This window comes from Thamnophis elegans, chromosome 13 (assembly GCF_009769535.1).
Source record: "Thamnophis elegans isolate rThaEle1 chromosome 13, rThaEle1.pri, whole genome shotgun sequence".
NCBI lineage: Eukaryota > Metazoa > Chordata > Lepidosauria > Squamata > Colubridae > Thamnophis > Thamnophis elegans.
The window spans coordinates 47,221,907-47,235,147 of NC_045553.1; the positions used below are offsets into that span (position 1 = coordinate 47,221,907).

The 13,241-nt window shown below is 48.0% G+C and overlaps 1 protein-coding gene across 1 annotated transcript; it reads left to right on the forward strand.

Moving 5' to 3' along the window:
• The first annotated feature begins 383 nt into the window (after nucleotides 1-383).
• Nucleotides 384-6,336, forward strand: C1QTNF5 (C1q and TNF related 5). Its single transcript, XM_032229565.1, has 3 exons — nucleotides 384-501; nucleotides 3,076-3,306; nucleotides 5,226-6,336. Exons 2-3 carry the CDS (start codon nucleotides 3,087-3,089, stop codon nucleotides 5,741-5,743), a joined length of 738 nt encoding a protein of 245 aa, XP_032085456.1. The 5' UTR covers nucleotides 384-501; nucleotides 3,076-3,086; the 3' UTR covers nucleotides 5,744-6,336.
• Nucleotides 6,337-13,241: the final 6,905 nt, after the last annotated feature.

Below are 13,241 nucleotides of genomic sequence, written 5' to 3' on the forward strand. Positions count from 1 at the left end.
CTTACTACCCCTCCCTCGCTCCCTCTCCTTTTCCCTTTCTTCTTTTCCCTCTCTTTTCTTCCTCCTTCTGTTGTTTGTATTTATGTATTTTCTCTGTGGATTTTCGGGGATTTGGGATTTGACTTTTTCTCTACCCTTGACCCCCTCGCCCTCCCTCCATCCTTCCTCTCCTCCTCCTCCTCCTGACCTATCCCAGGGACATCCAGACAGGATGCTCCTCCATGCCCCTGCTCAGCCGTCCTGCTTGCGTTGCTCAAACACAGCAAGTCCATTCCTTCCTTTGCCATGTCGTTTTTGGCAAAGCCTCCCATTTCCTTTGCAAGTTTGGGAGGAGGAGAGACAGAGAGGGAGGGGGGAGGGAACCAAGGGTGGGGGGGGGGGAAGGCCGGCCGCTGGAGCTCACTAGAGGCCCTCAAAGCAGCCAGTTGGCCGGTTGGAAAGTCCGTTCCTCCCGGGGAGAAGCAAGCAGAGAGAGGGGAAAAAACCCCCAAGAAAAACCAGGTAAGGGAAGAATCTCCCATCATCTCTATACATGTGCAAGGAAGACCCTCAACGCTGCTGGGCCTGGGGGTCCCTTTTCCACCCCATCCTGCCTCTCTTGGGGTGCCTGGGTGGGGGGGCTCTTTCCCAGTTGGGGGCTGTGAATTGCAGAGTCCATCATTCCCAGCCAAGTTGGTCGGGAAAGACGGGAGCCTAGCTCAGCTGGGTTTGCTTTGGATAGGAGGGTCCTCTGGTGGGGGAGTGGGGGAGACAGGGGGCACAGCCTTGTTCCCCCTACACACACACACACAGACACACACACACACACACACACACACACACACACACACACACGAAAGTTTGGGCATTGGAAGTAGTCCTTGACTGGAAGTCTGGCTGGCCAAAATGCATCCCTGGCGGAGGGGGGGGGAATTAAACAAGGACAGGAGAAAGGAGATTTCTGGTATTTATTTTGCCCTTAAGTATGAAAAGGTGGGGGGGCTATTGAGAGAAAAAAATATGCCCCTCCCCCTGTAGGGCCCGCCCGCTGTCTCTCCCCACCCAAAAAATAAGAGACTCAGATCTTACCCTCTTTCTGACATCCCTTTCATCGGCTCCTTAACCCGAAGAATTTAAGGGCACCTGTTTGATTTTCCTCCCCATTTTCTTAGCATCCTCATCCTCCCCTCCCTGCAAGGTAGGACCTGGGGTGGGGGAGACTAAATTAGTCAGCCCAAGGATGATTGGAAGGAAAACCACAGCTTTCTTTCTTTCTTTTTCTTCTCTTTCTCCCTCCCTCCCTCTCCCCTCCCCTCTCTCTCTCTTTTTTCTGGTTTTTCTGGACTTTCTGATTTTTCTTTGAAGACATTTAGTTTCTCATCCAAGGAGCTTCTTCAGCTCTCTCTTTTTTCTTTTTCTCTTTCCTTCTTTCTTCCCTCTCTCCCTTTTTCCTATCTATCTATCCATCTATCTATTTATCTTCTGATTTTGATTTATATGCCTCCCATCTCAGTATTCTCTTGAGTGTTAAGAAATCTATCTATCTATCTATCTATCTATCTATCTATCTATCTATCTATCTATCTATCTATCTATCTATCTCTATCTATCTATCTATCTATCTATCTATCTATCTTCTGATTTTGATTTATATGCCTCCCATCTCAGTATTCTCTTGAGTGTTAAGAAATCTATCTATCTATATCTATCTATCTATCTATCTATCTATCTATCTATCTATCTATCATCTATCTATCATCTATCTATCTATCTATCTATCTATCTATCTATCTATCTATCTATCTATCTATCTATCTATCTTCTGATTTTGATTTATATGCCACCCATCTCAGTATCCTCTTGAATGTTAAGAAAACTATCTATCTATCTATCTATCTATCTATCTATCTATCTATCTATCTATCTATCTATCTATCATCTATCTATCATCTATCTATCTATCTATCTATCTATCTATCTATCTATCTATCTATCTATCTATCTTCTGATTTTGATTTATATGCTCTCATCTCAGTATCCGGAGTCTTCCTCAGCTGCTATCAGGAACAAGAGCTGATTCTTTCCTCCCAGCCAACTCTTTGCTTCTTGTGGCTTGCGAAGCAAACTCAGCACAGGAAATGCAGACATATACAAGCCCCCCCCACCAGAGGATGCCAGAGTTTGCAAGGAAGAGATCACGTGTAATTTGGGGGGGGGGGGAGTTGAAGCACATCTCCACAGAACCCCCCCTCCCCCCCGATCGGTCCTGATTGGCTGAAAGGCGTTTTGGGAAAGCGGGGTTGGGGTTTGTGCGTTGAGGAATCCTCATCAAGTTTCCTCTTCAAACTTTTTGCAAGTTTCAGCGTCTGAGTTGATTTATGCCCGGAGAGGCACTGGTAGAAATCTGGCCTGTCAGGGAAGTCTTTAAACTCCAATCTGGAGGAGGAGGAGGAGGAGGAGGGGATGATCTCCCCTCCTTTTAAAGGAAAAGACACTCTGTGTGCGTCTAGTGGAACTCTGCTTTTCCTGATGAATTCATCAGAAACTCTCAGTAGCCGATTAATTTATCTTCTTTTAAAGCAAAAATCGATGCATTCAGATATGCAGAAACTGTGCTCTTTCCTTGCGCCCTGCTGTAGCTTTGGAAAAAAAAGGAATGGTTGTTTTTCCACTGATGGGACAAACTCCCCTTCTCTCACACACACACACACACACACACATTGTCACTTACTCATGCTCACTTTCACACACACAAACACACAAATGTGACACCTGGATGCTAAACCACGTCTCTCTCTCTCCCTCTCTCTGGCCCCCCCTCTCTGTATCTCTCTCTCTCTGTCTCTATCTTCTCTCTCTCACTGTCTCTCTCAGTCTGTCTCTCTCTCTCTGTCTCTCTCTCTGTCTCTCCCTGTCTGTCTCTCTGTCTCTCTGTCTCTGTCTCTGTCTCTCTTCCAATTTCCAATAGCAACAGGCAGGGCTAATCCTAAAATTAGGGGGATTGCTTGCAAAAGTGATTGGACGACACACGCACGCCCGGGGTTGATCTAGATGACCTTTAAGGTCCCCAACTTTTGTGATTCCCTGATTTTTCAGGCCTCGGGGACATGGAGCAGACGGGCTTCCTCTTTCTTTTCCTCCTCGCCCTGGCCAAGGAGGCGGCTCTGTTGGAAGACAACAAGATCCCCAGCTTGTGCGCTGGGCATCCGGGCATCCCTGGCACCCCTGGAATTCACGGCCAGCAGGGTTTACCCGGCCGGGATGGTCGTGATGGACGAGATGGGGCTGCAGGCCTGCAGGGAGAGAAGGGTGAAATTGGCCCTCCAGGTAAGGAGAAGTGATGGAAATCTTTTAAGGATTCTGGGGCTGAATAACACTTGATTTCTCCAAATCTCAGCAATGCCCAGTGTTAAAAAGGTAAAGGTTCCCCTTGCACATCTGTGCTAGTCGTTCCCGACTCTAGGGGGCGGTGCTCATCTCCGTTTCAAAGCCAAAGAGCCAGCACTGTCCAAAGACGTCTCCGTGGTCATGTGGCCGGCATGACTCAATGTCGAAGGCGCACGGAACGCTGTTCCCTTCCCACCAAAGGTGGTCCCTATTTTTCTACTTGCATTTCTTACGTGCTTTCGAACTGCTCGGTTGGCAGAAGCTGGTGCAAGTGAGGGAGCTCACTCCGTTATGCGGCGCTAGGGATTTGAACCGCTGAACTGCCGACCTTTCTGATCGACAAGCTCATTAAGGTGTGGGGGGGGGGGAATCAGTGAGAAAAATGTTATTTATCAGCCCAACTTTTCCTGAATTGGGCTCAAGAAACAAGGACGTCGTGACAGGTTTCCAACATATGAAAAGAGGTTTCAAAGGAATCTGGGACCAGCGTCAAATTTAATACATTCACAGAGCCAGAAAAAAAGACTTTAAGCTTCTCCCAGATAAATAAAGGGGAAACAAACACAGGAAGAGATTAAAGGACAAATGCAAATCATTTTTAAAAAATCGATAGTAACACGTAGATAATTGCACTGGCAAACACCATTAGGTGGAGAGGGGTCTGCAGAGGGAAATCAAAGCAGCAGGAGGGGGGGGGTGAATGCACAACTGAAACCCCCCCCCCCTTTTTTTAAAAAAATAAAGAGGTAGGAGTACAGGTATGCAATCATGAGCATGGTCTTGACTCTTCTGAATTCTGTGGATGAACCTCATTTGATGTTACAGATTCGGGTTAAATACGTGCTGCAATTGCTATTCAACCTTCATAGTCTTTCCTTCCTTCCTTCCTTCCTTCCTCCCATCTCTTTCTCCTTCCTTCCTTCCCCTCATTCCCATTCTTTCCTTCCTTCCCTTATCTTTCTCCTTCCTTTCTTCTTTCCTTCCTACTTTCCTCTCATTCCCATCTCCTTCCTTTCTTCCCCTTTTTCCTTCCTTCCTTCCTCTCATTCCCATCTCCTTCCTTTCTTCCCCTATCTTTCACCATCCTTCCTTCCTTCTTTCCTTCCCTCCCATCTCTTTCTCTTTCTCCTTCCTTCCTTCCTCTCATTCCCATTCTTTCCTTCCTTCCCCTATCTCTTTCTCCTTCCTTCCTTCCTTCCTTCCTTCCTTCCTTCCTTCCTTCCTTCCTTCCTTCCTACTTTCCTCTCATTCCCATCTCTTTCCTTCCTTCCCCTTTCTCCCTTCCTCTCATTCCCATCTCCTTCCTTTCTTCCCCTCTTTCTCCATCCTTCCTTCCTCTTTCCTTCCCTCCCATCTTTCTCTTTCTCCTTCCTTCCTCTCATTCCCATTCTTTCCTTCCTTCCCCTATCTCTTTCTCCTTCCTTCCTTCCTACTTTCCTCTCATTCCCATCTTTCCTTCCTTGTCTCTATGCTCTCCTTCCTTCCTTCCCTCCCATCTCTTTCTCCTTCCTTCCTTCCTCTCATTCCAATTCTTTCCTTCCTTCCTTGTCTCTATGCTCTCCTTCCTCCCTTCTTTCCTTCCTTCCTTCCTTCTTTCCTCTCATTAACATCTCCTTCCGTCCTTGCATCTATGTTCTCCTTCCTTCATTCCTATCATTCCCATCTTCCTTCCCCTATCTTTCTCCTTCCTTCCTCTCATTCCCATCTCCTTCCTTCCTTTCTTCCCCTATCTCTTTCTCCATCCTTCCTTCCTTCCTTCCTCTCATTCCCATCTCCTTCCTTCCTTCCTTCCTTCCCCCATGTTTAACCCTCCATTCTTGCTCTCACCTTCACTCTGCTTTTACTTTTTATCCCCGCAGGACTGACGGGCGCCCGAGGGGAGCCAGGCAGCCCCGGCACCAACGGGCTCCCGGGGGAGAAGGGGCCCCAGGGGGAGTGTGCGGTGGCACCCCGTTCGGCCTTCAGCGCCAAGCGCTCCGAGTCCCGCAGCCCGCCGCTGCCCGATGTGCCCATTGTCTTCGACATCGTCCTGATTAACGAGCAAGGCCACTACGACGGCAACACCGGCAAGTTCATGTGCGAAATCCCGGGGTTGTACTACTTCGCCGTACACGCGACCGTCTACCGGACGAGCCTCCAGTTCGACATTATGAAGAACGGCAAGTCGGTCGCCTCCTTCTTCCAGTTCTACGGCAACTGGCCCAAGCCGACCTCCCTGTCCGGAGGGAGCCTAGTGCGGCTGGAGCCGGAGGACGAGGTCTGGGTGCAGGTGGCAGTGGGCGAGTACACTGGCTTCTACTCCAGCGTGAAAACAGACAGCACCTTCACCGGGTTCCTCGTCTACTCCTACTGGCAGAACTCCCCTGTCTTCGCCTGAGAGACAGCCCAGGAAATGCCAGCATCCTAAAGTCCCACATCTTAACCCTGGTTTGTATCAACAGCCCCAAGATCCTTCTTGAGTGGGGGGTGGGTGGGTGCAACACCCTTGATCTGACCCCATTGAGACTAGGAGATTAGGAGGGGATGGCTCTCTGTTAATTCCTGGTAGCCCGGACCACTGCCAAGAAGCCAATGCTTTTCTCCAGCATCTCCCTAACGCAAATAGTCCCCGACTTACGGCCAAATCTTCCACCGCTAAGCAAGGCGGTTGTTAAATAGCTCTCGCTCCATTTTGCAGCCATTTGCATCGCCGTCGTTTAAGCAAGTCGCTGTAGGCCTACATTATTCTTGCAAATCGGGCTCCCCATATTTGACTTTGTCAGAAACGGGCTAGGAAGATGGCGAACGCCGGTCGTATGTCCCTGGGCGGCTGCGACTATTGCAAATACACGCTAGTTGCCAAGGGCCTAAATATTGACCCCCATGGCCGTGATAGAATGAGGGCGAGTTGCAAGACACTTTTTTTTCAGCGCCGGTGTGATAGCCGCTAAGCCAGTGTTTCTCAACCTTGGCCACTTGAAGATGTCCGGACTTCAACTCCCAGAGTTCTCCAGCCAGCGAATGCTGGCTGGGGAATTCTGGGAGTTGAAGTCCACGACATCTTCAAGTGGCCAAGGTTGAGAAACACTGCGCTAAGCAAATGGTTGTTAAGTCCAGAGTTGAGATTCAGCCGGTTTGGACTGGTTCAGGTGAATCGGATGTCAATTTTAATCTGGTTCACCGAACCGGCAGTTTTAAGGACTGGCTGATTCCGCTCACCTTGCCCTTCCCCCCTCCAGGAGTCTCCACGTGGCCTGTTTTGGATGGAAGGTAAGTACAGGGCCTGTGCAGAGGCTTCAGGAGGGCAAAAAACCGGCCTCCCAAAAGAACCGGAAGTCCGAAAACATGTCCATTTCCAGCCTCTGGAAAGTCTCCAGAGCCCAGGGGAGGCCATTTTCACCCTCCCGGAGGCTCGACAAGAACCTCCAGAGCCTGGGGGAGAGAGAAATCACACACACACCCCCATTCATGGTGCAAGAAACTGACTAGACCATGCCCCCCCATGGCTACGTCCACCCAGCAACTGGGCAGAGAACCGGTTGCTAAAATTTTTCATTTCTACCCCTGGAGGGGTCTCTTCTACAGAAAGGCAGTTCCACCTTCTTCTTCCCTGACCTCAGAAGTCCTCCAAAGGGTGGACCTGATGCTTTCAGCCAATTCTTCAGCTCTCCCTCCATGGAATTTAATTTCCTTCTTTGGCTAGGAGGCTCCTTCCTGATTCCATCGTTTTTTAATGGGGAGAAGTGCAGGAACCGAAATCCTCCTCACGACGATTATGGAAACCCACCTGGTGACCAAAGAGAGCTATGCCCCCTGAACCCCAGGGGTACGGATGGCCCCTCTCCAAATGCTTTGGGTTGTGGGAGGGACAAAAGGTGCCCGTGAGAAAAACGATAGAAGAGGTAAAGTAGGTGATTCATGTTGATGATGGTGGTGGTTAACGATTCAGTTGTGTCCAACCCTTGGATGTTTCGAAGGGCCAAGATTCTCTTCCGATCTTTCTGTTCTGACCCCAGACTTCCTTAAAAAGCAAGAAGCAGAGTCTTGGTCCTGACAAAAATCTCTTTTATTTGCGTGACTGTGAATTCCTTTCATTCACAGTCAGCAAGGCTTAGCAATCAGTTTTTCAGAGGAATGTTTATCCACATGCACCTTATCTCGCTTGGCGAGCTGCCAGATAACTAGTTTCCAAAGGCAGGGCAAAGCAAAACTTGGCACAGGATCTCTTATAATCCCCAACAGAACTTTCCAGACCGAATGAACGAATTGTTTCCTGCAAAAGCCCCCTCCCCATTCGCTCCTCTTTTGTGTCCTCTGGGAGGGGCCAATCACCTACAAGGTGTGGCTTTACTCCCAAGTCGACCCTGCTTTCTTAGTTGTTCCTGTCTTCTGACAGCTCTGCGCATGCGCACACTGGGAACAGGCTCCAGCTGTTCTTCTGCCTCACTGCTGTCTCGCTCCATCTCTGCCTCCGACGCAGAGCCCTCATCTGAGCTTTCCTCAGCCCCCAGGACTGGCCCATGTTCCTCCCCAAGCTCCTCACTCTCCGACTCTGCTGCCTGTTCTGCTGGCGGTCCACAACACTCGCATTAAATATACTGAATTACACTGTGCTTCCATTTAATTGAAAATATCCATGTCGAACGAAAAAGCCAGGAGGTTCTTTTCATCTTGGCTCCACACACGTTTTGGAATGCAGTCGCCAGAATGTGAACTAAAGAATTTGGCTGTTGGCCTTGGCCAAGGTGCGACCTTGCTTTTAAAGCAAAGCCACATTCACAAAAGACTCTTAACCAAGCCTTGGTTGGGTTCTACCTGTTCGTGCCTCTCTTAAGTCTATATTGGGCCAACACAGTTGGGCTAGTCCTGTTCTGACCGAGGCTTCCCAAGAGCAAGAAACAAACTCCTTGTCCCAACAAAAAATCCATTTATTAATTTGCTGTGAATTCTGCTCATTCACTTCCAGCAAAGTCTTTCAAGGGAGGATTTACGGTCACAGACCTTATCTGGCTTGGAGAGCTGCCAGGCTGATAACTGCAGAACTTGGCAAGGAGTATCAGAGAGTGACGAACCAATGAAGAGAACTAATTGTCTCCTGCAAACTCCACTTCCCTTTCGCTCCTCTTTTATCTCCTCTGGGAGGGGTCATTCACCATCCACCTGTGGCCTTACTCCCAAGTTGATTCAGAGGCTCTGGGAGGGCAAAAAATAGTCCTCCCAGAAATCCGGAAGTGAGCCCGTTTCCGGCCTCCGGAGCCCAGGGAAGGCCATTTTCACCCTCCTGGAGGCTCAGAGAAAGCCTTCAAGGGGTGAAAAATTGGCCTACCAGAAGTCCGACACAGGCCTGTTTCCAGCCTCCAGAGGGCCTCCAGAGCCCAGGAGATGCCGTTTTTGCCATCCTGGAGGCTCGAGAAAAGTTTCTGCAGTCTGGGGAGGGTGAAAAACGGAGTACCTGAGGTTCAAAAACGAACCCATTTCTGGGCTCCGAAAGCCATATTCACTGACCCGGAGGCTCGAGAAAAGCCTCCGGAGCCTGGAGAGGGTAAAAATTCCCCGCCTCTCTGGCCATGGTGCAGGAACTCCCCTGTCATTTTTCAATTCCACCCATGGTTGGTTTGCATCTTCTGACAGCTACAAGATAAAGTTCGGATATTGTCAAAGTTTGGTTCAGCCTCCCTTCTCCCACATAAAGGTACTAATTATGACCTTTAAAGCGCTCCATGGCTTAGGCCCAGGGTACCTGCGAGACCACCTACTGCCACCGGTAGCCTCCCACCGTCCAGTGCGATCCCACAGAGTTGGCCTCCTCAGGGTACCGTCGGACAGACAGTGTCGGTTAGCGACCCCCAGGGGGAGAGCCTTCTCTGTGGGAGCGCCTTCCCTCTGGAATGAGCTGTTCCCGGAGCTTCGTATAATCCCCGACCTCCGGTCCTTCCGATGCGCCCTAAAAAGTTTGCTTTTCCAGCAAGCCGGCCTGAACAAAACTAAACAAATTATTGATCATTGTTAATTTCAATTTTTTAAAAAAAATGTTATTGTCAATTCTAATTGGGTTTGTTTGGGATATTCTATTCAATTTTTTTAAAACTTTTGTATTATGAGTTTCTTTTAATGTTGTACGCCGCCCTGAGTCCTTGGGAGAAGGGCGGCATATAAATCTAATAAACCTAAATTTAAAACCTAAACATAAATGCCGGCTGGGGAATTCTGGGAATTGAAGTCCACTTGTTTAAAAGTTGTCAAGGTTGAGAAACACTGGAGTGGCTATCGAACTGACTAGCAGTGCATCCCATAAGCCTCCCATTCAAGCTGATACGGTGTGAAATCACAGGGTTCGTGATGACATCATCCTAACATTATGGAATCTGTAACTTCATGATGTCCCTTGTTCTCTCCTGCGAAAAACCCAACCTTCAGCTGCAGTCCATGCAACTACAAGAGACATTTGAAAAAAAAATGTACTGCATTTTAGCCAAATTTGAAGAAATTGCTTAGAAAGTGGGAAGGGGAGGTGTCTTCCCCCACAAGGTTTGCTGTAATTGAGCATGGAGGTTCCGTCCACTAGGGGGCACTCTGAGCTTAAGAGTTGCATTTGATAGAGAAGTTTAAAGTTTGCAATTAACCTTGTTTTTTTAAACCTTGTACCCAACTTTTGTTTTTCCCCTATGAAGAGATTTAGTCCATTTGGTTAACTTTTTTCGGTGCAATAAATGTTTCTGTGCATGTCTTCCCCTTCTGTGTCGTTCTCCACTCACCCCACCTCTCACATTTCTTAAAATATGATATAAATAATCTGGAGTACTTTTAACTGTCGGAAGAAAGCAACAGCAGCTGGCTGAAATCTTTTGGCAGTTAGGGGAACGAAGGCCGTTCAATGAATTGGGTGATGTAGCAAAGTGAGTTGAACTCCAACTTTAAAACAAGAATGGGGGGGCAAAAAAACCATGTAAAATCCAAACCACATACTTAATCGGATCCACAGCTCCCTTTGTATCATCTGCAAAGCTTGCTTGATGTTCGCCTTGTCTAATTTCAGTTCCTTGTGCACGTGAGTGTGATTTATATGCTGTGCGAAATCGGGCCCCTGGGCTGTTCTGCGGTCCAAGATTTTGTACAAGTGCACAAAGCGAGTGACTCAATCTCCCTCTTGAAGGGCGTGTTGGAAAAACAGCCTCATCAAAGCCTCCAGCCTCCTCCTGCATGGCTGCATGGTTCAGTATTTTGGCATGAAAATGCATTATTTCTGGGTGATGAAACATCTTGGCTTCCTGGCCTCGCATGGAGCAGAGCAAGTGAATCTGAGGGCAGAGCTTAAAGCTGATTGGGGTAGGGCTAAGGACGGCAGCCAATGGAATCACACCTAGAGTACTGCATCCAGTTTTGGTCACCACACTGTAGAAGAGATGTTGAGATTTTGGAAAGAGTGCAGAGAAGAGCAACCAGGATGATTAGGGGGGGACTGGAGACTAAAACATACGATGAACGGTTGCAGGAACTGGGCCTGGCTAGTCTAGTGAAGAGAAGGACCAGGGGTGACAGGAGGGCAGCCTTCCAATATTTGAGGGGCTGCCAAAGAGAGGAGGGGGTCAAGCTATTCTCCAAAGCACTTGAAAGCAAGACAAGGAATAATGGATGGAAACTGACCAAGGAGAGATTCAACCTGGAAATAAGGAGGAATTTCCTGACAGTGAGAGCAGTCAACCGATGGAAACAGAAGTTGCCTTCGGAGGTTGTGGGAGCTTCATCACTGGAGGCTTTCAAGTCTGCCATCGGTCAGAAATGGTGTCTCCTGCTTGGGTGTGGGGTTAGACTAGATGACCTACAAGGTCCCTTCCAACTCTATTATTCTGTAATCTGTAATATGAATCGCTTCACTCCAGAGATAGGGAGTCCAGAGGTTCGGGAAGGGTTCAAGCGATGGACTGTAGCTGTTTCTGCTCCGGATACTAAACTTTCACATCCCTGGAAATCCTAGAGGGTTGATGGGGATTTAACCTGGTGCAAATAACGCTTCTAAAAGGCCAAACGAAGTGCCTAGAGCACTATTTCTCATGTGGGACTTCAACTCCCAGAATTCCCCTCCCTCACGGCCAAAGGTTTAGCAACTCTGGACTACAAAGAATGCTTGCAAGTCTTCACAAGTGCCACTTTTCTTTGTGCGATCTCTATTCCTTTTTTGGGGGGGTGGAGATATTGGGCTGAAGGCATAGAATCCAATAGCATGTGTTTGTTCTTTAAAAGTCCTCTGGGATTGGGCGGCATATAAATTTAATAAACAGTTAAACAGGAGTTTTTTCCCATAGAAAGCTATGCTGGGGACAATCCCTGACCAAACTTTGCTCTGAAACTTCAAGATCATCCTTCTTTTCCAGTCTGGACTAAGATTTTTTCCAGTGTGAGAACTTCCATAACGCCAGGGGGCAGGGGGAGAGAAAGGTCCTTTATTTTTAGCACGTGTTTTGCATTCTTGCCCGAAATAGATCTCCTCCGGGCCATTTTCCTAAATCCTTCTGGAGCCTTCCCAGATGTTTTGCAGAAGTTTCCCAGTGTTGGCTCGAGGGACAAAGCCTCTGAACTTGAGGGCCACATCTGGAGGATTTCAGGGAGCTGGGAGGGAAGCTGTGCCGCTCCCACAAACGTCTGGTATCAAATTCGTGTGTCAAATTGCCAAACCGAGCCCTCCCGTTCATTTTCAAGGCAGATTTCTGCAGCTCCCAGTGGTGGGTTCATTGGTTCTGGGGTTTTAGCTCTAGGACACCTCCAGGAAGCTGGCTGAGAAGACCCACCAAAAGCAGGTTTCAAGAAGCTGGAAGGTGGGGGAATTCTGGGTCTATTTGAATATGCCTACTCTAATGAAGAGAAGGTCTAAGAGGGATGATAGCATTGTTCCAATATTTGAAGGACTGTCAGAAAGAAGGTGGTGGGGTCAACCTATTCTCCAGAGCACCAGAAAGCAGACAAGAAGCAACGGATGGGAAATAATCAAGGAGAGAACCAGTCTGCAAATAAGGAGATATTTCTTGATAACAATTAATCAGAGGAATGAAATTCAATGGTGAAAAGAAAAAGGGTCTACATTTAGGCAAGAAAAACGAAATGCACAGGGATTGCTCAATAGAAGTAACTGTGAGAGAGATCTTGGAGTCCTAGTGGACAACCATTTAAATAGGAGCCAGCAGTGGGCAGCAGCTGCCAAAAAAGCCAACACAGTTCTAGGCTGCGTAAACAGAGGGAGAGAATCAAGATCACGTGAAGGGTTAATACCACTTTTATTGCCTTAGTAAAGCCACACTTGGAATACGGCATCCAGTTTTGGTTGCCACGATGTAAAAAAGATGTTGAGACTCTAGAAAGAGTGCAGAGAAGAGCAACAAGGATGATTAGGGGACTGGAGGCTAAAACACACGAAGAACGGTTGCAGGAACTGGGTGTGTCTAGTTTAATGAAAAGAAGAACCAGAGGAGACATGATAGCAGTCTTCCGATATCTCAGGGGCTGCCCCAAAGAAGAGGGAGTCAAGTTATTCTCCAAAGCACTTGAGGATAGAACAAGAAGCAATGGGTGGAAATTAATCAAGGAGAGAAGCAACTTAGAACTGAGGAGAAATTTCCTGACAGTGAGAACAATGAATCAGTGGAACAGAAGTTGCCTCCAGAAGTTGTGAATCCCACAACACTGGAAGTCCTTAAGATGATGTTGGATAGCCATCTGTCTGGAACGGTATCGGTATAGGCAGGGGGTTGGACTAGAAGACCTCCAAGGTCCCTTCCAACTCTGCTATTGTATTTGTATTCTCCAGAGCACCAGAAAGCAGACAAGAAGCAACGGAGGGAAAATAATCAAGCAGAGAACCAGCCTACAAATAAGGAGATATTTCTTGATAACAATTAACCAGA

Excerpts from the sequence above, each read along its gene's own strand:
- C1QTNF5 (XM_032229565.1), top strand. The coding sequence starts at position 3,087 with ATGGAGCAGACGGGCTTCCTCTTTCTTTTCCTCCTCGCCCTGGCCAAG. Across the intron at positions 3,307-5,225 it reads GGGTGAAATTGGCCCTCCAG|GACTGACGGGCGCCCGAGGG; the intron begins GTAAGGAGAAGT and ends TTATCCCCGCAG.